General features: G+C 43.2%; 1 protein-coding gene across 3 annotated transcripts in view; it reads right to left on the minus strand.

Moving 5' to 3' along the window:
- Tti1 (TELO2 interacting protein 1) overlaps positions 1 to 24,381 on the minus strand; it is a 48,667-nt gene that overhangs the window by 18,647 nt on the left and 5,639 nt on the right. For all 3 annotated transcript variants that reach the window (XM_029536740.1, XM_029536742.1, XM_029536741.1), the window contains exons 2-3: positions 8,131 to 10,470; positions 1,361 to 1,549 (exon numbers count right to left, since the gene is read on the minus strand). In XM_029536740.1, the coding sequence (XP_029392600.1) occupies positions 1,361 to 1,549; positions 8,131 to 10,429 (2,488 nt within the window). In that variant the 5' untranslated portion in view covers positions 10,430 to 10,470. The remainder of the gene's footprint in view (positions 1 to 1,360; positions 1,550 to 8,130; positions 10,471 to 24,381) is intronic.

The raw sequence follows: 24,381 nt of genomic DNA on the forward strand, positions 1-24,381 counted from the left end.
CTCTCCTGTTATCCCGGGCAGTATTCTCTCCTGTTATCCTGGACAGTATACTCTCCTGTTATCCCGGGCAGTATATTCTCCTGTTATCCTGGGCAGTATACTCTCCTGTTATCCTGAATGAATGAGTTGGCTCCAACTTACTAGATTCAGAGCACAGATGGGAAAATGAAAAAGAAAAAAAGAAATCTGCTCACTTCCAACCTAACAAACTAATTTGGGACTCAGTTCGATTTAGGATAGTCCTGGGACCACCAAGCTCATTATGACTTGGCATTTTATATTTGCAGAGGCGATTCTAATAATTTATTAATCCTTCCGTGACCTGAAGCTCCAGATTGAGTTTGTGAATAAAACAAGAGGCCAGAGCTGATACTGGCTTGAACTCTCTTTTTCTTTCTTCTCATATAATAGGTAAGAAAAACACTGCAATATTTCTCTACCAATAAAGATGAAGCTTATGAATAGGCAATGGACCTGCAGGGGGGATAATAGGAAGAAGCATAAAGAAATATGTCCAACTTGGGCATTAATCAAAGGCATGCAAAGTACAATAATAAGCCATTTTTGATTTGTTAACATAGAAAAAAAATGGAGCAAGTAATATTTGCACCCTTGCCATTGTTGGGAAGGTGTAGATTGATCTGGTTATCTAGAAGGCAATCTGGTCAGCATCAGATAATGTTCTTATCTTGGATGGAGAAACCCCCACTTCAAGGAATTTATAGAGATGTATGTAGGTGGAAAAGATCACACACAGAATCATCCCTTGCCACACTGTTTATCACAGCAAGGCTAAAGGCAACCTCAACTTCACATGGGAGATGGATGCTTGGCAGCTGCCACTCCAACCCCGATTATAAAAACCTGGCATGTCCTTTTAATGAAACCTAGAAAGGATGTGGTACATTTAGACTCTGGTGCAGTGGGCACATGGCAGAGCCTGGTGGTAGTAAGTTCTAGGTTCAGTCCTCATCAGCACAAAATAAAAACTATTTGTAACCATGTAAAACAAAAGCAACCATGTAAAAATCTCTGTTAAAAAAAAAAAAAAAAAAAAAGAATGGCGGCTGGGCGTGGTGGCGCANGCCTTTAATCCCAGCACTNNGGAGGCAGAGGCAGGCTGATTTCTGAGTTCGAGGCCAGCCTGGTCTACAAAGTGAGTTCCAGGACAGCCAGGGCTACACAGAGAAACCCTGTCTCAAAAAACCAAAAAAAGGGAAGGAAACTGGAAGCAGTTTACACACACATATGTGTGCACAGCATAAGTTTTGGAGAAACTTTTTTTCTGCAATGATTTTGTTGTTTCCACAATGATCTGTTTCAGGAAGGAACCAATGAAAGCAAAATAAATAGCAATTACCTTCTTCAGCTTCAAGGTCAGAAACATTCCCCTCGGCCACATCCTTCTCTTGGAGGTAGCTCAGCACAAATTGTTCGATGTCCTCGGCTGTGGTGCTAGCCTCACTAGCTGCTGCCAGTTGCCTCCCCTTCTCTTCTAAACTACGCTGTTGGAGTTGCCCAGTAGAACCCGAGTCTGGGAACCAGTGTGCTGAAAGAAAACATAATCATGATGACCCTGGTCGTTGGTGCTAGGCACTGCCACTTTATAAGTAGATTAAGCTCTTTGCCAAGACTGGCATGGCTCTGAACTACCCTACCTAGACACTGACTAGTTCCTGGAACCCTCACCCCCACCCCACTCCAGTCAGGTGCCTGACAACTTGCTGTTTTTCAGTGACTTTAGTAGGTGAGGCATTTTTCTGCCTCAGGACAACTCTTATACATCGCTCTTGAATGTCCAGAACACTTTCTTTACATCTGGCTAATTCCAAATCACTTCACATTTCAGAACAACCAGAAAGTTCCCAGTAAAGCCATCCCTTACACAACACCATGCTCTTCCCCAGGTATTTTGTACTCTATTTATTTTGTGTGTACACTGTTTGGTATGTGAATCTTCACCATGGAACTCTTGACCCTAATATGCCCACAGCATTGGGTGGGAACTCAGTGCAGAATGAAAACCATAAGACTAGAGAAGAAATACAAATGATGTAACTCTGAGGACAAGATATGCTCCTTATTAGAAGACGTCTCTCTTCTCACTTGGGACTCTTAACAGAAAAGGCTCCAGTGCCTCTGACATGTCACCACAGGATAAATTTTAAGCCATTCCAGTGGTTTTCAGTTGTGCCCCGAGGGGCTGTAGGCCTCTGCAGAGATTATGATGGAGAACCAGGAGGCAGCAGATCAGGGTGAATGTGCAGTGTCCACCAGGGGCTAAATTCCTTATTTGACTACAGCAGTTCTAATCTGAGCCATTCATGGATACTGAGGCCCTCAAAGCCTTTAGTTAAAAAAGATTCTGAATACTCAATAAAGCAACAACTCCTCCAATCTTACAGCCACCCAGTCAGTACCCTCCCTTCTACATACAACACAACAAAGACCTGTCACTTTTAGCACCTGGTAATTTCCTTTTCATTAAGGAGCCATTGCCTAGACACAGAATAGCAAAGACTCTTTTTTTTTGTTGTTGTTGTTGTTGTTGTTTTTGGAGACAGGGTTTCTCTGTATAGCCCTGGCTGTCCTGGAACTCACTTTGTAGACCAGGCTGGCCTCAAACTCAGAAATCCACCTGCCTCTGCCTTCTGAGTGCTGGGATTAAAGGCATGCGCCACTATGCCCGGCTAGCAAAGACTCTTAAGGAGGAGCAGATTTTTATGAGGGAAGTGTCCTGCTACTATGTGAAAGTTCCTTTTTTTTTTTTAATTTTTATTTTTTATTAGATATTTTCTTTATTTACATTTCAAATTTTATTCCTTTTTCTCAATTCCCCTCCAAAAAACCCTCTCTCCTTCCCCCTCCCCCTGTTCACTAACCCACCCACTCCCACTTCCCTGTTCTGGCAGTCCCCTACGCTGGGGAATAGAGCCTTCACAAGACCAAGGACTTCTCCTCTCATTGATGTCCGACTAGGCCATCCTCTGCTACATATGGAGCTAGAGCCATGGGTCCCTCCATGTGTACTCTTTGGTTGGTGCTTTAGTCCTTGGGAGCTCTAGGGGTACTAGTTGGTTTATACTGTTGTTCCTCCTATGGGGCTTCAAACCCCTTTAGCTCCTTGGGTCCTTTCTCTAGCTCCTCCACTGGGGACCCTGTGCTCAGTCCAATGGATGTCTGTGAGCATCCACTTCTGTATTTGTCAGGTACTGGCAGAGCTTCTCAGGAGACAGCTATATCAGGCTCCTGTCAGCAAGCTCTTGTTGGCATCTACAATGGTGTCTAGGTTTGGTAACTATATATGGGATGGATCCCCAGGTAGGACAGTCACTGATGGCCTTCCCTTCAGTTTCTGCAGCAAACTTTGTCTCTGTAACTCCTACAATATGTGGAAGTTCTTACACATAGAGTTAAACATCCTTTTAAAATTTAATTTAATTTTGAAGACAATGCAGAGACCCATCTGCCTCTACCTCCTGAGTTCAGGGAGTAAAGTTGTGCTAAGTGTGCCATTTCTTCAGTGTGCCACTCCCAGGTATAAATTAGGCAGTGGGTACACGCTAAGGTGCTGCTGGTCCCACTAAAAGTGCTGGGAGTCTACACTGCAGATTATTCTACATTCAAAGCTGGTGTCAGATTGGAAAATGTCTTTGCTCACAAATGGGTTTTAAGCATATGAAAAGAAGCTCAACTTCATTCTTAATGCAAATTATAACTATAATAAGGTGCTATTTTTCTCCTATTGGATTAGCAAAGATCAAAAGCTCAGTAATAAGAAAGTATGGGGAAAGGTATGGCATAAATTGGCACTTTTACATTGCTAAAGGAGCTTAAATTGGTACAACCTCTTAGGAGAACAATTTGATACTCTCAATCAAAAATTTAAATGTAAAACTCTTGAACAAGTATTTCCTGTAGGAATTTATGCTACAGATATACTGAAGGCAAAAGACAGTGCAGCAAATATAATTTGTGGCAAAGGCTGAGGAAGGACTGAAATGTTAACCAAGGAAGGGCTGGTTAGACTTAGTGCTGTGACACAGTAGGGTGTGATGCAGCCCTAAGAGCACCACAGCCTTGTGTGCATGGGGTAACCTCTCATTCCCCAGTGTGGATGGATCATGACAGGAAGACTTCCTGGTTCATCCTTGCTGTGAATGGGTCTGCTCTCACTGGGGCCCCTGTTGCTTTTTAGACAATGTAGATGAAGCGTGAATGTTCAGAAACTCAGTGTCCTAAAACATGTACTTGGTTCTTTCATGACTTTTCAGAAGTTCTTTGAAAGCAACTTCCATGCTCATCTTAAAAGAAAGGCCATCTGTTAGGCCATCTGACGACAAACTGAAATGCTGTTTGTTGTAATCTGTGAATAAGCATTAAGTAAGTCATAATAAGCATTACAAAATGCAATTACATATTGAGTTGTTTCAAAATTTGTGGAAAATCCATCTCCAATTTTGTTTTACAACCTCCACCCCAACACACAATGTACCAGACACCTCAACTGTCCATATTTCCTTACTGTAATATGGACCACACCCTTCTACTTAGAAAGTGCTACACAGGATGTTTTGACGTTCCTCTTTCAGATTACCAAAGACACCAGAAATCTAAGAAAATTCAAATTCCAAAATCCAAATGTGCTACATCCTGAAAAGACACATTTCTTATGCTTTAAATTTTTTAATATTATTTTATGTATATGAGTGTATTGCTTGCATGCATATGTCTCTGTACCATTTGGGTGCCTGCGTTAATAAGGGGGGTATCAGATACCCTGGGACTGGAGTTATAGATGTTTGTGACCCACCATGTGGGGGATGGGAGTTGAACTTGGGTCTTCTGCAAGAACAAAAGTGCTCTTAACTACTGAAAAATCCTTCCAGCTTCCTAAGCCTTTTTGTAAAATGTTTAAATAAATTTTTTTTTTTTTTTTGGTTTTTTTCGAGACAGGGTTTCTCTGTGTAGCCCTGGCTGTCTTGGAATTCACTCTGTAGACCAGGCTGGCCTCAAACTCAGAAATTCACCTGCCTCTGCCTCTCAAGTGCTGGGATTAAAGGCATGCGCCACCACGCCCGGCAAAATGTTTAAATTTTAAGATGAAATAAAATCTGGTTTCCCACTGTAGCAGAGATGGGACATCTGGGCCTCAGAAGCTGGCCCCAATCTGTAATGTCTAAGTAGTTAGCTGTCTTAGTTGGAGGTCCAAGCCACTCTAACCCTCTGTGGGTTTTGTCCACAGCTGCTCAGCTGGTAACTTTTAGCACAGACAGGACTTAGGGTTAGGATCTGAAATGCCCCCCAAAGGCCTTGTCCCTTAGCTATGGTGCTATTTGAGAGCTGGTGGCAACTGTAAGAGCTGGGACCTGGGAGGAAGAAGTAATGACAGCAGGTGTACCCAGGAAGCCCTGACTGCCATGACAGGAACAGCTTCTCGCACCTGTGGCCCTGACCAAAACACATCTACCTTACCACAGCCCTAAGCAACACAGCAGGCTGACTTTGGACTCTGAAACCACAAGCCAGATAAACCTTCCCTTCTTTAGGGTGTTTTAGCCTCAGCTACTTTGTCATGGTTTCTGAGTGACTGCAGTCCAGATCAAATGTCTTCTCTTGGCCTAGTGCCCAGTAGGATCACTCTATTTCCTGATTAACCCTGTATTAACACTCTCTACAACATTTTCTCCAAACACGTCTTCCCCGAGTGTAAAGAGTCTTCACACCACTCTGCTGATAGTGTTCTGAGAATCATAGAGAAAGTACTACAGCCATGTACAGCCTGGCTGCCTCCTCCACCTCCAGGTCACAGTCTTAGTGGCACTTCCCAGAGAGGCCCTCCCTGACCATGCAACTTAGAGTAGCCTATTCCCGTTTCTCCCTTGCATGAGGTTTTCATTTCCTTCAAAGCGCTTATCAGCGGCTTCCTGAGCTTGCTTAATGCTTTCATTACTTGTTTATCATTTCCCTCAGTAGCAGGAAAGCTCCTTGAGTTTGTTTATCTTGTTCACTGCCGTATCCTCACTACTTAGTGTAGCCTCTGACATATAGCAGGCATCCTTTATGAGTGAAGCAAGCATTCACGCCGTCTGTGAATGTTCATGAATGAACGAGTGAACACTACAAATGTTAGTTACTTCAGAGCAGAGCACAGTCCTTGTGCAAGTCGCTTCTCCTAAGAAAGTTACTCTCATGATCTTGTCCTTTTAACCTGATAGAATGAGGTCAAGGACCTTTCCTCTGCCTCAGGGGCTATTAAGAGCACTGGAGGTATGTTCTTTGGATAAAGGCACCAGAATATAGCTCAATAGTTTTTCATTCAATGATTAACTGTCCAGCTGAGGGATTTATTTACTGATTAGACATGGTCTTGCTATATAGCTCAGGCTCGCCTTGAATTTATGATCCTCCTGCTTGAGTTTCCTGGCAGCTGGGATTACAGGTATGATCCTGCCAAGTTTGGCTTTTTTTCATGGTACAAATTGTGCCATGTTAATGGTGGCACATCAGGATCAAAATAGAGAAGAGACAATGAAGTCAACTTGAAAAGTTAAAAGGTTAAAAGGAAGGGCTGGAGAGACGGCTCAGTAGGTAAGAACAAGGGCTGCTCTCCAGAGGACACGGGTTAGCACGTGGTAGCTTCCAGATACCTGTAACACCAGTTCCAGGGGACCTGATGGCCTTTTCTGGCCTCTGAGGACGCTGCGTGTATGTGATGCATACCCCCACTCCCTACCCTGCCAAAAACAAACAAATCTTAAAAAAAAAAAAAAAAAAAGAAAAAGTTAAAGATGGTCATAGTGATAGTGGCACATTTAATCCCAGCACTTAGGAGGCAGAGATGGCACAGCAGGGATGAACACTGGCTGTTCCTCTAGAAGGCCCAGGTCTAATTCCCAGCACCTACATGGTGTCTCACAAGCTAACTTCAGTGCTAGGAGATAAAGCGCCCTCTCCTGGCCTCTTCAGTTACCGAGTACACACGTGTAGGCATATACACAAGCAGGCAGAACACTCACATATATAAAATAAAAATAAATTTTTTTTAAAGTTTTTAGATTATTGCTGTCCGGTATAGTCCACATGGGTATAAAAACCAAACAGAATTAAAATTTCAATTCCCTATTGGATATAATGGTTCACACCTGTAATTTTAGCACTAGAGAGGCTGAGGCAGAAGAAATGCTGCAAGTTTCAAGTTTAGACTATATTATGAGTTCCAAGGCAGCCTGGGTTGCAGAGTGAAACCCTGTCTTTAAAAAGGAACCAAACCAGGGCTGGAGAGATGGCTCAGTGGGTAAAAGCACTGACTGCTCTCCCAGAGGTCCTGAGTTCAAATCCCAACAACCACATGGTGGCTCACAACCATCTGTAATGAGATCTGACGCCCTCTTCTGGTGCATATGAAGACAGCAACAGTGTACTTATCTATAATAATAAATAATTTTAAAAAAATAAAATAAAAAAGGCACCAAACCAAAATATTCAATTCCCCAGTAGATTTAGCCACACACAGCTACTGGCTATTGTAATGGGCAAAAGAGACATAGAATATGACCATCATCATAAAATTCTATTAGAGGGTTAGGGATGGAGCTCAGTGGTAGCATACCTGCTTAGCATATGTAGGTCCTGAGTTCAATTCCCAGAGCCAACCACTACCCAAAGAAAGAAAGGAAAAGAAAGGTTCTATGTGCTGCTACAGTTCTCTGCGGTGGAGCACTCTCCGCTGCCCCTGGTCTCTACCAGCACAGATGCTGCCAGCTCTATGAAGCACCAGTAGCAGCATAGTATACTGGGAAGAATAAACTTGCCACAAATTCAAATTTATCCCCTATTAATGTGACCGTGGCTAAGCAGGTTCTCATTGAGCTTTGGTTTTTCTTATTTGTAAAATAAAAAATGCTAGCCTATATGGTTTATAACCCTGCTATAAAGCAGGACTCAATAAATGGTAGAGATATTTAAAGTATAAAAAATAAACAATGGCACCCAACAATCCCCTGTGGGGTTGGAGAGACAGCCTTTCCAATGTTCTCCATAGCACATTCATGCACCTGGAATAAAACAAGAATAGGAAACTAGGATCCTGGCTATCTCAATTGAAATCAAAAAGGGCTTTCAACGTACCTAATGCTGCCAGCAGAGCATGCAGAACGCTGACAAAGGAAGCAGCTCTCTTATCATAAAATTGGTCCAGGGTGGCCAAGACATCCTGAACCACATCTGCTACCAAAGGAAGTAGGCCAGCATCTGAGTTCCGAAGCATGACTTCTAGGACTTTGGGGGTATGAGGGTGCAGAGCGAGGTGACGCAGATTTAAAGAGATTCCATTCACCAAATAGTCTGAATTTTGATTGATCAGGTGTTGTACAGAGTTGTAGCCACAAGCGTGGTAAATATCTACCATGGTGCTAGTAGCCACTTGACTAATGAGCAAGGTTTGGTCTCCCGCCTTCTCCAGTACTGGATAGAGAGCTGACATCAAAAGCAAACGAAAGTCTTTTCCTAATGCATAAGCAAACTGGCCAATCCCTTCCAACTGAATGCATATCTGCCAGATGTTACTGTTCATGGAGCAGATAGTGGGACTCGGCTTTGACAGGGCTGGAAAAGATACAACTTGGCAGGTGTGGACACCAGATGTGACAGCCTGGAAGCCTTGCTGCTTCATCATCACCTCCTCCCCCTCCTCAGCTTCAAAACAGGTAATCAAGTACCAGTTTTCTTGGCTTGTGTATTCCTCTAGTATAGATTTCACAATCTCTCTCAATTCCTCTGGGCTCGTGCTTGTACATTTGTTATGAATATCTTCTACATCCAGTCCAGCAGCCCCTACAACCAGTTCATTAAGGATCATGGCAGCTTGTTTCCGATAAACTACAGATGTATGGTACAGTTCCATAAAGTGATCCACAAGCAAATACAGGTCCCCATAATAACCCAGAAGCTGACAGATCTTCCGAAGGAGCAGGAAGACCCTCTCATCAGTGAAGCATCGGAAGTATCGCCTCTGGACTCTGCTCCATGGCCGTGCAGCCGAGGCCTCTGCAGAAGCACTCAGGTTGTCAGAGTTCCAACATCGCTCTTCCACCATCTTGACATCGGTCACCTCTAGCTCCAATACTTGGATGAGGGCCCTGGAAAGGCGTTGCACATGGACCATAGAATTGAGAATCACATGAACTTTGGGGCCCAACAGTTTCAGATACCCGAGTAACAGGGAAAGGGTAGAGAATTTGCCCTGATCATCCTGTGTGTTCATCAGGCGGGGAAGAGACGTGGCCAGTGAGTGCAGGCTTTCTGACAAGGTGTCAGCCAAGGCTCTGCTGCCCACTACTGCTTTCTGATCTGCAAGGCGCCTCAGCACTGTACTGCACCGGGCCTGAACTTCCGGACTTTCATCATTCACTAGGCCAACTAACACCTTCAAGAGGGGACCCGTGGATTCAACCAGGGACTGAGTGCACTTCAAAAGCAGGACCTCCACAAACTCTACCAGTTCCAGCCTCACCTTCCAGTGTGGGTGAACAGAGACACAGTCAATTATCTTTTTAATAAGGATTGCCAGCTTGTCACAAGTACTTTTTACCCAGTTAGCTTCTCTGTGAATCATCAGGGCTGCTACTCTGTGCTCAACTACAGGTTTTGCTTGGGCCTTGGGAATCCTTGTGAGCTGTTCATCAGCCATGATAAAGCCCACTGTCTTGTAAAAGACCTTTAGAGAAGACACAACAATGCTGTGACCTTGTTTAAAGTCTCCTGTGATGATTCTGGTCAGTGCAGTTGAGATTCCAGGTAAGAAAGATGCCAACAAATCCCCCAGCTGCTGCTGCTCCAGTTCATCCAAGGGCCTTGGATGGTCCTGACAATCACACTGAAGGAGGAGAACCTGCAGACACTGTAAGGCAGCAATTTTAATCTGTTTTGACTTCTCCTGCTCTGCCAAGCCCAACAGTAAAGACACAGCAAATCCTAAACGAGGCAGAATGGAAGGCTCATAAAACGTCAGAATGATGTCCCTGTAAGCTGAGTGCATTAAGGTGCTAAGTCCCTGGATCACAGCCAATTTCAACTCCTCTGACAAAGCTGCTGGTTTCTGGGAGCTGGGAGAGTACAGACAGGCTGAAAGTTCTGAGAAGAGTTCCTGGAGAAGCTCCTGCTCTCTCACACATGTTGAAGAGAGGACAAAGGTGAGACATTCCACCACACTCTGCACCAGACGCTCTCTTTTGGGCCCTGGGGTCTTCAGGGCAAATCGCAAGGGGAAGAGGATGTACTGCTGTAGTTCCTGGAGGGCAGTGTCACTTATGGCTTGTAACTGTGTCTGCAGATGCTCCACATTCTCCACTGTCTGGGTCTTTGTGAGCTGAACACAGACTGGACGTAAGACACCAAAAGCCTCCTCAGGAGTGTCAAACACCGCCATTGTACAACCGCCTTGCCCTCACCGAGGAAACATCCTGCAGGCTAGAGGAGAGAAGCTTCTCAGTGAAAAGGGACAAGCTCAAGGCAAATGCCAAGTGAAGGGCCATCCAGCCAACATTTACGGGGCCCCGAGTGCAAAGGGGAACAGGAGACTGCAAAGAACTAGCTCCCATTATCGGAGTATCCCCAGTTTAGTGAGGGATATAAGCATACGCCAAAGTCTCTAGGGATTAGGATAGACCTAAATTTAGGTTCTTAGTGAACAGGGCAAGCCAGAATTGAGTTTCACAATAGCATGCCTGATCAATGACCTGGACCAGGCCGAGTTTAGGTTCTAATTCCTGGGCTGCTGAAAAGGCATATACAGAGTAAAACACGTTGTCTTAGTAAGTGAGTGTAAGTTTTCATGCATGTACGGACCTACAGACAATGTTTCTAGCACCTAAGAAGGCTTTCTCATGTCCTTTACAGGTGATTCCTCTTCCCTCTACAACTCCCCCCCCACACACACACTGGAGATTTCTTTTGCCTGTTCTTGTCACCGAGAGAATGTAAGTGAGGTTGGGAGGCTATGAGCATTTCCATGTGGATAGTAATACGAGGAAGGATCAGAGCTGGGTGAGGCTGAAGGCAACACGAAGGGAAGAAGAGTGTGCCAGAGAGAGGGAATCAGGAGCACATACTGCCACAGTCATCATGGCGGAAGAGATTTCAGCAGCACAGAAAGCAGGAAAGCAAAGGAGGCAGGCTTAGAGGTAATGAAGAGGCTGAATGGCTTGATGCCTGAAAGCTTTTTTTTTTCTGTGAGGAGAGAGTCAAATTCAGAGACAGATGTTGAACAAAAAAAGAGAATAAACACAGAGCTTGAAGAGAGAAATAAAGGTCTCAAACATATCCTTTGGGGAAACAGAGCAGCATGCTGGGAGGACACGAACCTGCAGCCCAAGGGTACTAAGGACTGAGCTGAAGCTGGACTATAATATAAATGTGTAACACTGTAAAATGCTGGCACTGGATGAAGTCACCACCCCTCACTGGATTAGGATCATCCAGTCTGGTGGGTAGGCTTACAATTTTCTCCTCAGGTGTCCATCTCTATCTGCAGGAGTGAGAACTCACAGGGCTTGCAGGCCAGAGGAGCATGGTGTGTGTATGGGCCATGACTCGGTCATTTCAGAGCAGTGCTGGATGGTACGTGAGAACCAGGAGAGGGCTCCCACACATAGTCAGATACCTAGAATGTGGCATCGGAAATTCCACAGACCCTGTGAGGAAGGGGATTTCTGGCATCTGTGACTCTCATGAAACCAAAGAAAGGATTCTAAGCCTCATCTAGATCAGGAAAATGCCAAATGTGGATGTCACAAGCTTGGCTGAAGACAAACCAAAAACAAACAAACAAAAAAACAAAACAAAAAGCCAGGTGTGGTGGCTCACGCCTTTAATCCCAGCACTTGGGAGGCAGAGGCAGGTGGATCTCTGAGTTCGAGACCAACCTGGTCTACAAAGTGAATTCCAGGACAGCCAGGGCTACACAGAGAAACCCTGTCTTGAAAAAACCGAAAAAAAAACAAAAAAAAACAAAAAACCAAACCAAACCAAAACCCCAAAAACAAACAAAAAAGCTTGGCTGAAGACCACTGACACCCCCGAGGCCTGGCTTACACACCGTCCGTGGCATCCCTGCCTGAGGTACTCGTCGCTGGGTTAATGAGTAGGAAAGGAAGCTGACTGCGGTCAGGGACAGGAGACACATTTCAGACTCTTGAAGGTGAAGCCTACCTGTAGTAGAACTACTCCTAGAGGCAAGTGAGAATTTGAATAAAAGGACCAGTTAAACAAGTTCAAATGCACAACAAAAGATATTTCTTACCATTAAAACTATGATTTTCCATATCCAAGAAGTCTACTTGATGAAAGAATAATGAATAGATAATGGCTAGTTCCTGAGACCCAGTGAGTGGTCTGGGATATCAAGCTTAAACCTGAGCAAGGGGCTCTGTGGGTAAGGCGCTGCTGTGCAATACAACAACCTCAGTTCAATCTTCTCTGAGAACTACATGAAGAAAGAGGTGTGATGGCATGCATCTGGGGTAGAGAAAGGATTGGGACTGGCTCACCAGTCAGTCTAGCCTACCGGGTGAGCTCAAGGTTCTAATGAGAGCTTCTGTCTAAACAAACCAAACCAAACAGATGGAGAGAGAGTTCCTGAGGGATGATACCCAAGGCCTCCACACACTTGTGCACCCACATGCATGAGCACCTCTCCCCTCATATACAGAGCCATAAACACAGACATACAAAAACAAACAAACAAACAAACAAATCACAATAGAGACCTAAGAAAAGGGAATGAAAAAAAAAATAAAACAATGGCATTTTCCCCTTTTGGTGTAGAAATTTTTCTTCAAATAAAATGCTCAAATGGGTATCTAGTATATAACACAACAAACTCAGAAAGGCTGAGGTTAGGGCAATGGCCTCAGGACTCTGTATCTCTCTTAATTCACTTAGGAATTTCAGAAAGATAACTAGAGGGTGGGAATCCCTCAGGGTAGCAGATCCCAAGCTCAGACTGTGTATGGACACGAGCCTAACAAAACGGAAGGAATGGCATGTTCAGAATGGCTTTCCTTGTCACTTATGACCCTTACTCAAGCTAGAAGTCTTGAGATCTCTGCTTGCTTTCAATTACTTCTTAATCCCACCATTCCTTCAATTTCACTACTTCCACTCTATCAATGCTTTCCTAAACCAACTTCATGTTGGGTCAACTATAACAGCCCCACCTTTGCACCCCTTGTCCTGTGTGCTAGTCCTTCTTGAATTCGTACTTCAACTGACAACTACTTTAGAGCAGGGCTCTGGGAGGATGAGGGCAATCCCATAATTCCATACCTAGACATAAGAAAAGGCCCTGGCAGACATTCAGCATCTCTACAGATCCTTACAAATCCTGCTCTCAAGTAGGGTAGAGTAGGATATGACAGACTAACACTCATACTGATGGATGAAAGTCAAATTACAAATTGTGTGTGTGTGTGTCCCCGACCTCAAATTCATGGCAAACCTTCTGCCTCGGCCTCTGAATTGTTTGGATTAGAGGAGTCATTACATCCACACAAAAGGCATTTCTTAAAGCATCCAACACCCGAGGGAACAAAGAAGACAAGTAGACTAACAGTGCAGAGGAGGGGTACTCAGAGTGAGTGCATCTACAGTCCCCACCCCAACTTGGTACAAACTTTGGGGGCCTGCGCAGGTTAGAGCTGTCACTGGAGAAAAGAGAAAAGCACAATGGTCTAGAGACAAATCTAGCCATCAGTAAGGGTGTTAGTCTGTCATATCCTACTCTACCCTACTTGAGAGTAGGATTTGTAAGGATCTGTAGAGATGCTGAATGTCTGCCAGGGCCTTTTCTTATGTCTAGGTATGGAATTATGGGATTGCCCTCATCCTCCCAGAGCCCTGCTCTAAAGTATTTGTCAGTTGAAGTACGAATTCAAGAAGGACTAGCCTAGAGAAATGTCAAAATACAAGATTCTGGAAAGGCTGTTGCTGAGACAGAAACCAAGAGATATTTTGGTGTTCTTTAAAGCTAGAGTCACAAAACTAGAGGTTTGGCCTCAAACTTTAAATATGTGATTGATGACTCAGCTCAGTCCCTCTTTAAGCTCAGTCTTGGCTCCTGTGTGTGATGAGTCTCTGAGAAGACAATATTATATGGAACTACTAATAGTCTTTTTACTGTATACGTAAGACAACCTGAACTCGTGAAAAAACAAGACCATATAACTGACACTCCACAGGAAAGACAAGAAAAGCAGACCCATGTCATACAAAAATGCTTTCAGAATGAAGACATGCCTTGGGGTATAGCTAGGTGGCAGAATGCCTGCCTACCTGGCTGAAGACCCTGGTTTTTAGACTAAAATCTGAGGGGTTCACTGCTGTCAGGATGCACAAAGGAAACAGTAGAGTAGAAAAATGAACCAGGATAGAAGTATGGAAAATAGGGAGAATGAAGAAACTGGAGCAGGTCAACATAAACAATGTTAAACGGCATGTCAGTCATCATCTTGCAGTTTACATGGTATGAAACTAAAATGGGGATGCAGTTCAATGTTCTGAGAATCTACAAGTGCCAGGAAGTGGCAGATAACCTGTATCTGATACATTGAACTGAGATGTCAAACACACATCAAAATCTAGAGGATGTGCTCTTAAAAGAATTGCAAACAGATACCCTCCTTACAAGGGCAGTAGAAATGGGATAATAATATTTCTGATTAATCTAAAAGAAGGTGAAAATGTCTGTGTGGTGGTGGCACACGCCTATAATCCCAGCACACAGGAGGCAGAGGCAGGCGGGTTTCTGTGAGTTTGAGGATAGTCAAGGCTGCACAGTAAAACTCTATCTCTGAATAAGGAAAAAAAGGGGCAGGGGGGGGGTCAAAAAATACAACCAACAATGAGTCACTTAGAAAACAAATACTAAGATGGCAGAAATGGCCCAACTAGAGCACATTAATTCAGAGCTTCTTCCAGCAATGCTACTGACATTTTAGCTGGGTAATAATTTGCTGATGGAGGGCTGCCCTGAGAATTGCTGGGTACTTAGCAGCTTTTTTGGCCTTTTGATTTTAGATGCTCTTAGCATTCTCACTGCTATGACAACTAAAAATGTTTCCAGGTATTGCCAACTATCCTGTGGAGGCCAAAAATCCCTCTTGGATGAGAACCACTGAGAAAGTCCACAGGATCCCAATGCAAACCTCCGCAGGACTTCTCTAGGAAGTCAAGTCAGTCACGGTCGTATGTGCCTAAACCTCAGTACCAGGGAGGCTGAGACAAAGCAGTCTGAGTTTGAGGCTTGCTTGGGTTATACAGTAAGACTCTGTCTCAAACCAAGTAAACAAGCACAAACCAACAAACAAGAAAGGAGTGTGCTTCACATGATTATGGGAATGTAAAAGACCTAGACTAATAAAGACAACTCTGAAGAAAAAAACTGGAAAACTCACCTTATCTGATTTTAAGATAAATGTACCTGGAATGGTAGACTTACTGCATACTGCCATAAAGAAAGACCTATGTATTTTTGGAAATGAGTAAGGTCTAGTGTTAGTATCTTACATAGAACACTGCCCAATGCTGTACATACTTGGCAAAGGTGATAGTGAAATGCAGTGGAAGAGATAAGGTTTCTCTGTGTGGCCCTGGCTACCATGAACTTGCTTTGTAGACTAGACTGGACTCAGACTCAAGAGATGGGACTGCCTTTGCCTCCCTAGAACTTAAAGAGTGCTGAGGTGCCATCATACTTGCTCAAGAATGACTTTTTCAACTAAAGATGCCACATTACTTGGATCTGCATATGAAAAAAAATAGTCATTTCTACTTATCTATGGGACTGTCCTGTAAAATCCCAATAGGTTCCTAAGACCAAGAATGTATTAAACTCTAATATACTCTTCCTTTTCCTATAAATATTTACTCTGAAAAGGTTTAATTAATAAAGCAGGCAAAAACAGATTAACAACAGCAATGTGTGAATGTAGTCTATAATAAATGAATAAGTCTATGAATGTGTTCTTTATTAAGGACCACATTTGTGATCACCAACTTAACACAATCTAGAATTTAGAAGAGAGTCTCAGTGAGGGATACTTAGATCAAGTAGGCCTGTAGTAATTAATGTCTGTGGGGAATTGTCTTGATTGTCATAAGTGATGTGGGAAGCTGCGTACAAGTGGGTAGCATTATTCCCTGGAATGGGGTCCTGGACTTTTTAAGAGTAGAAAGAGCTGGCTGGACACTAAGCATGAAGGCATTCATTTCTACTTTTTCTTGACTGTGGCTACGATGTGACTAGAGGCTTCAAGTTCCTGCCACTGTGACTTTTCTGCAATGATGGGCTGGAACCTGCATCTGTGAGCAAAAAATATACTCTTTCTTCCCTAAATTGCTTTTTTTCTCAGGGTATTCTATCATAGCAACAGAAATGAAACTAAAGAATATTTTTGAACCATGAAAGTCAGAACTGTAGATTAGGGTGATTTCTTTCTCTCATACTATATTTAAATGTAGAATGCAAATCAAAGAAAAATTCCCAAAGAAAACATAGAACAATACTTTTGTGACTTCAAAGTGGGCAAACACCCAATCCCCAGCTCCTTCTCCCTCAGGTCTTACTATATAACGTGAAGGGCCTTACTTAGCCTTCCTGCTTTAGCTCTCGGCGTGCTAGAATTCTACGCATAACACCCAATCAGCAAACATCCCTTAAACAGTACCTGAAAGTCTAGAATGGTGCCTCACATTTATAATCCCAATACCTGGGCGACTGAGGCAGGAGAACTGTCCCAAGTTCAATGCCACCATGGAGTGAGTTTAAGGCTAGCCTGGGCTACAGAGTTAAGACTATCATAAAACAAAACAAAACGATTCCTCAAACACCAGAATATTAAAACAGGGCACATAAAAGAAAAATAAAACAAAAACACCCTGATGTGTTGACTATTGCAAGTAAGAAATACTCATCAAAATAGACTACTAAAAGCTGGGAGGATGAAGAGATGGCACAGCAGTTGAGTACTTATTGCTTTTACAAAGTACCTGGGTTCGAGTTCCAGTACCCATACGGTGGTTCACAACTATCTGTAACTCTAGTTCTAGGGGACCGCATTCTTTCTCCTGGCCTCTTGGGCACCAGGCATATGTGTGGTGCACATATAATACATGTAGTCAAAACACTCATACACATAAAATAAATAACAATAAAAACTGGGTAGAGTGGTGTACACCTTTAATCCAAGTAGTCAGGAGACAGAGGAAGATTCTCTGAGTTTTGAGGCTAGCCTGGTCTACAAAGCAAGTTCCAAGGCAGCCAGAACTACGTAGTGAGACACCGTCTTAAATAACCACAACCACCACCATCACTGTGTATATAACAGGGGAAAGAGGAAAGGAAAACAATAGATGCTGGCAAGGAGATAAAATAACATGGTCACTCAGGAAAAGTCTTTGGCAGTAGTTAATGCTGAAGGAAAACAGCTGTGCTCCGTGATCTAGCCACCCCACCCAGCAGAAACACCTATATGACGGCCCCAAAAGATGTGTTCAGGATGATCCCACCCACTGTCAGCCTGGAATGGAAGCTATCAAATGTATACCTTTGGAAAATGATGCTATCATATCTCAATGAACTGCCATCCAGATTAAGGTTTACCACAGCCAGACATCTAAAGAATGGGCTAAGGATAAGAAATATAAAGCAGATTTTTGTAAGGAAGATAGTATAACACATTGCTACTTTGATATGACTATAAAAGGCAATCATATAGCTTTATGGGGTGGCCATGAAATTGTGCTTGTGTGACAATATGTCAATTACAGAAGGAACTATTTAGAGATTTAGAGCCTTAGAGTCCTGGATTCTACTCCTTTAAACTACAGGTCTGATGATTTAACATGGGCTGCGCTGGAGTTTACAGTTTACCTAACAGAACAGAGGTATCTGGCCTAAAAAGTAACACTGGGATGGACAGTCAAGCTGAACAAGCAAACAACGGGGAAATTGGACAGTAGCTGAATAAACAGAAGCAGGAGTGGACAGCCATGTCTGTCTGCTAGCCATCTAAAACCTTTGTAGTTTAATGTGCCCTTTGTGGTCTTAGAAGTGCTACTGCAGAGGTGGCAGATGAGACCTGACAGTGGAGAGCATGAATCACATCCTCCCTCTGCAAGCTTTCCTGCCTCATCTCAGAGATGTGCCATACCAACAGTGGGTGAATCCAAAGGCTCACTTTGTACAGGAAGCACCGTTGTCTTTTACAGATACTGTCTGTTCTTTTTTTTTTTTTTTTTTTTTGAGTCAGGGTCTCTCTACATAACTCACTCTGTAGACAAGGCTGATCTTGAGATCCACCCACCTCTGTCTCCCAGTGCTGGGATTAAAGGTGTGCCACCATGTCCGGCTTCTTTACTGACACATGAAGGAGAAGAGGGCAAATCACAAGGCACTCACCATATTATACAAGCAAACACACTGCTAAAGGAGCTTGGAAGTGCTCACAGAGGAGAGGACTTACACTGAAGAAGGAGGACCACACCTAAAATCCTGTCACAAAAACAGGCCAGATAGAAGGAGAGACAGACACAGTCGTGTGTGCCAGGCTTCATACTGCAGTGACATGGATCAGATCACATGCCAGGCTTTCCACTTACTGTCCCTGAATAAGTTCACAGCGTACTCCCTCCTGGCTTCTTCTAGATGGGACTTCAGAGTGAGGCCTTATCAACACCACTCTCTGAAACTACAACTCACCCTTAATCCTCCTCACCTCGGTCCTCCCAATCTCCTTTCTCCGCCTTTGATTTTCCTTCACAGCACTTAGTACCACCTGTGGAAGCAGATCACCTACCTGTTTACTTATGGATTCTACCCAGGATGTCCTCCCTTCACTCAAATATGGGTTCTAAAGGCATGACCTTTGCCTAGCTAGTTTCTTGCTTCTGGCCCTGCATATTTTATGTTGCTAACGGCCATGACCCAAGGTCTGGTTCTCCCACTTGATGGCACCCTGATGAAGCTATGTTCGAACTGGATTCTGGATAAAAACTACCATCTTCTTCTCTAAAGAGCTCTCCCTCCGGCAGTTGATCTTATTCACGATGGGACGAAACTGCCGTACTGTTTTTTGTTTTTTAAATAAATAAAAGTATTCTCTTATTTATGAGTTCACTGTAGCTGTCTTCAGACACACCAGAAGAGGGCATAAGACCCCATTAAAGATGGTTGTGAGCCACCATGTGGTTGCTGGGACTTGAACTCAGGACCTCTAGAAGAGCAGTCAGCGCTCTTAACTGCTGAGCCATCTCTCCAGTCCCTCCCCCTACACACACACACTGTTTTTTGAGGTAACAAATTGTAGATTGTGGCTGTTCCTTCCTTAGGCCACTTTCAGATGTTAAACCCAAACAGGGCTTTTATGACATGGGTTCCAGTCCAGGTTCTCCCAGTACTTGGCTATGTGGTTTCCGTAAGTTTTAGCTTCCTTCAAAAGAATTAAATTTGATATATAAGATAGTCTGCAAAATTTCCAAGCTCTAATAACTGCAGTTGGAAAGGAAGACCAGGTTTAGATTATAGAGACATGTAAGAATTTCTAATACAAATTCCTAAAGACAAAGAAAATTAGTATTTTTTAACTTTTTTTTAAAGGTCAACTGGGTCTTGAGAGAGAGGCCTCCCTGCTGCTCTTGCAGAGGATCTGAATGCAAATCTCAGCACCTACATAGTGGCTCACAACACCTGGACTGCAGTTTCAGGGGATCTGATGACTTCTGACCTCCACAGGATCTCAGCACCTACATAGCGGCTCACAACACCTAGGACTGCAGTTTCAGGGGATCTGATGACTTCTGACCTCCACAGGCACTAGGCCTACATATGTACAGAGATATACATACGGGCAAGCACTCATATGAATAAAAGAAAGAAATAATGCTTAAAAAAATTAACCATCCTATGCCAGGCACTGTACTAGGCATTTTTGTCTTGAACTTGTTAGTGTGGATGTGTAGATGTTTGTATACAAGAACTCATGAATGTGGATGCCGGAGGTCGACATCAGATGCCTTTTCTCAACTGTGTTCCACTTTTATGTTTTGAAATAGGGCGTCTCAGTGTATCTGAAGCTTATCAACTCTGCTAGACTGTTGGTCAATGAGTCTGGGACATTCCTGTCTCTATCCCTTGGTCTCCTTCCCCAACTCCAATATAGGCTCTAGAAAGTGTGATTTTTGCCTTGCTTGTTTCTTCCTCCTGGCACCAAGTGGTTATTTTATGCTGCTAGTGGTCATATTCCAAGGCAGGTGGTAATCTGGTTTGACGGGTTGTGCTAAGTGCTGTGGAGAAAAAGAAACTACCCCTAGTGATAGGATCACAGGCCACATCACTGTTCCCAGATTTCCGTGTAGGTGATGAAGGTTGAAACACGGGTCCTTATGCTTTAGTAGCAGGTACCTTACCTACTTAGCAATTTCCCCAGCCCCCATGCTAGGTTTGTTTGAGACAGGGTCTCAGTATGTAGTCATAGCTGGTCTAGAACTCACTAGTAGACCAGGTTGGCTTCCCTCACAGAAACCCACCTGCCTCTGCAGGTGCACAGATACTGGGATAAAATTCATGCACCTTTGTATGTAGCCATGTTAGATATTTTATGTCCATAAATACCTCATCCACAAACTGAGGTGCCCAAGCTTTAGAAAGAGAAGGAAGGCCCACACAACAGGTATCAGATGGTTTGTCACAAGCCTGACTCCAAAGAATATACCAATATTCCTTGTACTGTACCAGGGGTTCCCAGGCTGGCTGCTCATCAGAATTAAGGAGCTATAGTTTAAGTTCAGCTCCATACTAGATCTATTGCAATCTATTCTGAGGGGGCCAGAATGCATAGGATCTAAGGCTTTAAAGTCTGCAAGGCCAGCCAGGAGTAGGAAGGAACCCTGCAACATGCAGTCTCCTTCTGAAAAACAGGAACTCTGCAATGAAAACGGTTTAACACGCCATTGACAGTCATGTTCAGGTATTTGGAGGAATGCTGTCTTGGGTTCAAATGACAGCTTATTTGTCTGTCTCTGCACGAAAGGCCATATTCATTTAGAATCTCAGCTTTGCCTAAGGTCTCCTCACTCAGTAAGTGAGCAAAAGAAGTTAGATATCAAACTCTCAGCACACTGAAGTACTGCTGTGTCCTGTTTGGCCTTCTTCCTAAGCCAGAACTGGTAAGTTACAGACCTATAAGGTACAATAACCATTGAAATGGCTGCACACTCAGATATATAATCGCAAGTAACTCAGATGAAATTCTAAGAGTTGTTCAAGCAACCTGTGGGAAGGCTGAAAAAAGATAACAGAAATAAAAACAGAACCAAGAGGCAGACTTGAGTTCTAACATGTCAATAATTATGTTAAATGTAAAGAGCTGAAATATACTAATTAAAAGGCAGAGACTGCCAGAATGGATTTTAAATTGTGATCTAATTATAAGACTGTTTACAAGAAACTCACTTCATATAACTTATTGTTACATGTAGGATGAGAGCCAAAGGATGGAGAAGATATTACCATGCAGATGTTAATTAAAGGAATAAGAGCCCTACTAGATACAGACTTGAGATCAAGGTTACCTGAGACAGAGAGGAACATTATATAACAGTTAAGCAGTAAATTACTAAGAAATAGCACTTCCAAATTACATGCATAAAACAACAGCTGACAAATGTGTGAAAAATAAAAATAAAGAAGCTACAAAGTAGGCATAAGAAAAAGTGGAGGGATCATCACTCTTCAGTCAACAACTAATAAGTAACCAGGCAGAAAATCAAAAAGGACACTGAAGAAGTCACACATCAACAAGGACAGTGAAGGAGTCACCCCCCACTCCCAAGATCGATGCTAGGTATACAACATTCTACCCCACAACAGCAGAATATACTTTCTTTTTAAGAGCCTACAGAACAACACTAAGATAGATCATAGGGTTAGAGAGATGGTTTAACTGTTAAAAGCACTTGTTACTCTTGCAGAGGACCTAGGTTCAGTTCCCAGCACCCACATGGTGATAGAAAACTATCTGGAATTCCAGTTTCAAGGGATTCAACATTCTCTTCTGACCTCTGCGGACACCAGGCACACATGTGCACATACACGTATATAGTCAAAACACTCATATGCATGAAAGTTGAATGGGTGCTTGAGACAAATCCTTTGTCAAATACCTATTCTCTGAGTGGGTCTTACTTCACCTTCCTGAGGCCGGGGCTCCTCACTTTGTGGATGGGGAACTTATGGAGTTCAGTGCTGGGAACTTAACTCAGGTTCTCTGCAAGAGCAGTGCATCCTCTTAGCCACAGAGCCATCTCTCCAGCCTTTAACCTCAGCACATTTAATAGAACTGAAACCATATAGAGGTTGTTCTCCAAGCATAATGGAATCAAGTCTGAAATCACTAGGAGGGTGTTTGGAAAAGTCTCGGAAACATGGCAAGGAAACAACACATGGAACAAAGAAGGCATGGGAAGAGAAACAAATAAAACCAAAGAAATGGATGAAACAAGCATATCCCATTTCCCCTGGGTGGTGACATATGCTTGTAATTAAGCACTCAAGACAGTGCAGCAACAAGTGGTGGACATTTTTAAACAAAGCCCTCAAGAGGCAGGTCTCTGAGTCCCAGACCAGCCAGGGTGCATAGTTGTAGATCAGTGGTAAAGCACTAGCTTAGCATGCACAAAGGTTCAAATTCATGTACTGTGTGTGAGTGTGTGTTTGTGTGTAAAACCAGAGGGTGCATGCAGGGGTCTGTTTTTTTTTGGGGGGGGGTGTAGGGAGAGAGAGAAGACCCAGTTAACAAAAATGAAAACACCTATAACCATCAAGAAGCAGATTATTTATTTATTTATTTATTTATTTATTTAATTTATTTTGTGGGAGCTGGGAATTGAAATTGAACTCAGGCCTTCACACATGATAGGTAAGTACTGCCACTGAATTATATATTCCCACCCTGGAGGTAAATAATGTATTAGAAAAAGGAAATGGTTTCAAACAAAAACAAATCAAAACTCATTTCCCAAGATTCTAGGGGAAAAAAGAGTAAACTAACCCTCAAACAAGCAGAAGGAAGAAAATCACAAGGATCCAAAGCAAAGACTAATGAAAAGAAAACAAAATCAATAAATAAAAACTGGCTCTTTGAAAGGACCAACAAAACAAACTTGTATCAAGACCAAAAGGGAGAACAGGAGAGAGAACAGCACACATCAACAACAGTGATTAAATCAAATAGTAGGGCAGGTTTTGCAGACACCACAAGGACAACATAAGAACACCACAAATAACTTTTCAAATTAATCTGAAAACTCAGACAGTGTTTGTCTGATTTTTGTTACTACATCAAAATCCCAGAAGGTAGAGAACTCCCGGCTGGAGCTCCAAAGTGTTCGTCATTCTTGATGAGGTATGACTTTGCAGTGATTCTGCTGCTTCAAGATCACCTAGATCCTTACCAGAGCCTGAAGGGTGGCTTTCACTAGTACTACTTACAAAAAGGTCTTGTGGATCATCTCTGTGACCCATGCAGGTTTGTACACTGTGGGTCCTCTGCTGCCTACGCTTAGACAAATAAGTCCAGCTGTCACTGAGGGTGTTTCTATCCTTGCACCTCTTGTGCTCTCTCTCTCTCTCTCTCTCTCTCTCTCTCTCTCACATTGTGGGCTTTCCAGTGTGGACAGACACACGGCATCTCTGTATGACCTTCATACTGACAAAGGGTTTTGTGGTGAGCTATGGTAGATGAGAATTCATGAGGCGACCTTGAAGACAGATGAAGATGAGCACAGTACTGGAATGCATTCACCTTATCTGTGGGTACCCATAGGATATATTTACCATTACTTCTGAGCCAGTGGAGCTCTGAACAGGGATTTGGAACTCTTATCCACTAGCTAGTGGATTCCAGTAATCTCTCCATGTTTTTTTTTTTTTTTTCTTCCATCCCTTTCTGGTTTCTGGCCCCTGGAGTTCAAGATTTTATTACAGTTGCTATTAAGAACCCCAGGGGGAGACTTATAGATCCCTGAACTTATAAAAGTGAAATGAAAGTATTATAAACAATTAGACTCTGAATCTTTTAGTAATTACCTGAAGAAATACCATAATACTATAGGAGGAAAACATCTCATTGGGGCATTATTATTAAACACTTTCACAGAAGAATACATGAGTATGAGTCCAGTTGAGCCAGTAGAAGGAAGGTTGGCATAAAAACATTTTAATTAAAAAAGTTGGCGCCGGGCGTGGTGGCGCACGCCTTTAATCCCAGCACTCGGGAGGCAGAGGCAGGCGGATTTCTGAGTTCGAGGCCAGCCTGGTCTACAAAG

This window comes from Mus pahari, chromosome 3, assembly GCF_900095145.1.
Source record: "Mus pahari chromosome 3, PAHARI_EIJ_v1.1, whole genome shotgun sequence".
Classification (NCBI taxonomy): domain Eukaryota; kingdom Metazoa; phylum Chordata; class Mammalia; order Rodentia; family Muridae; genus Mus; species Mus pahari.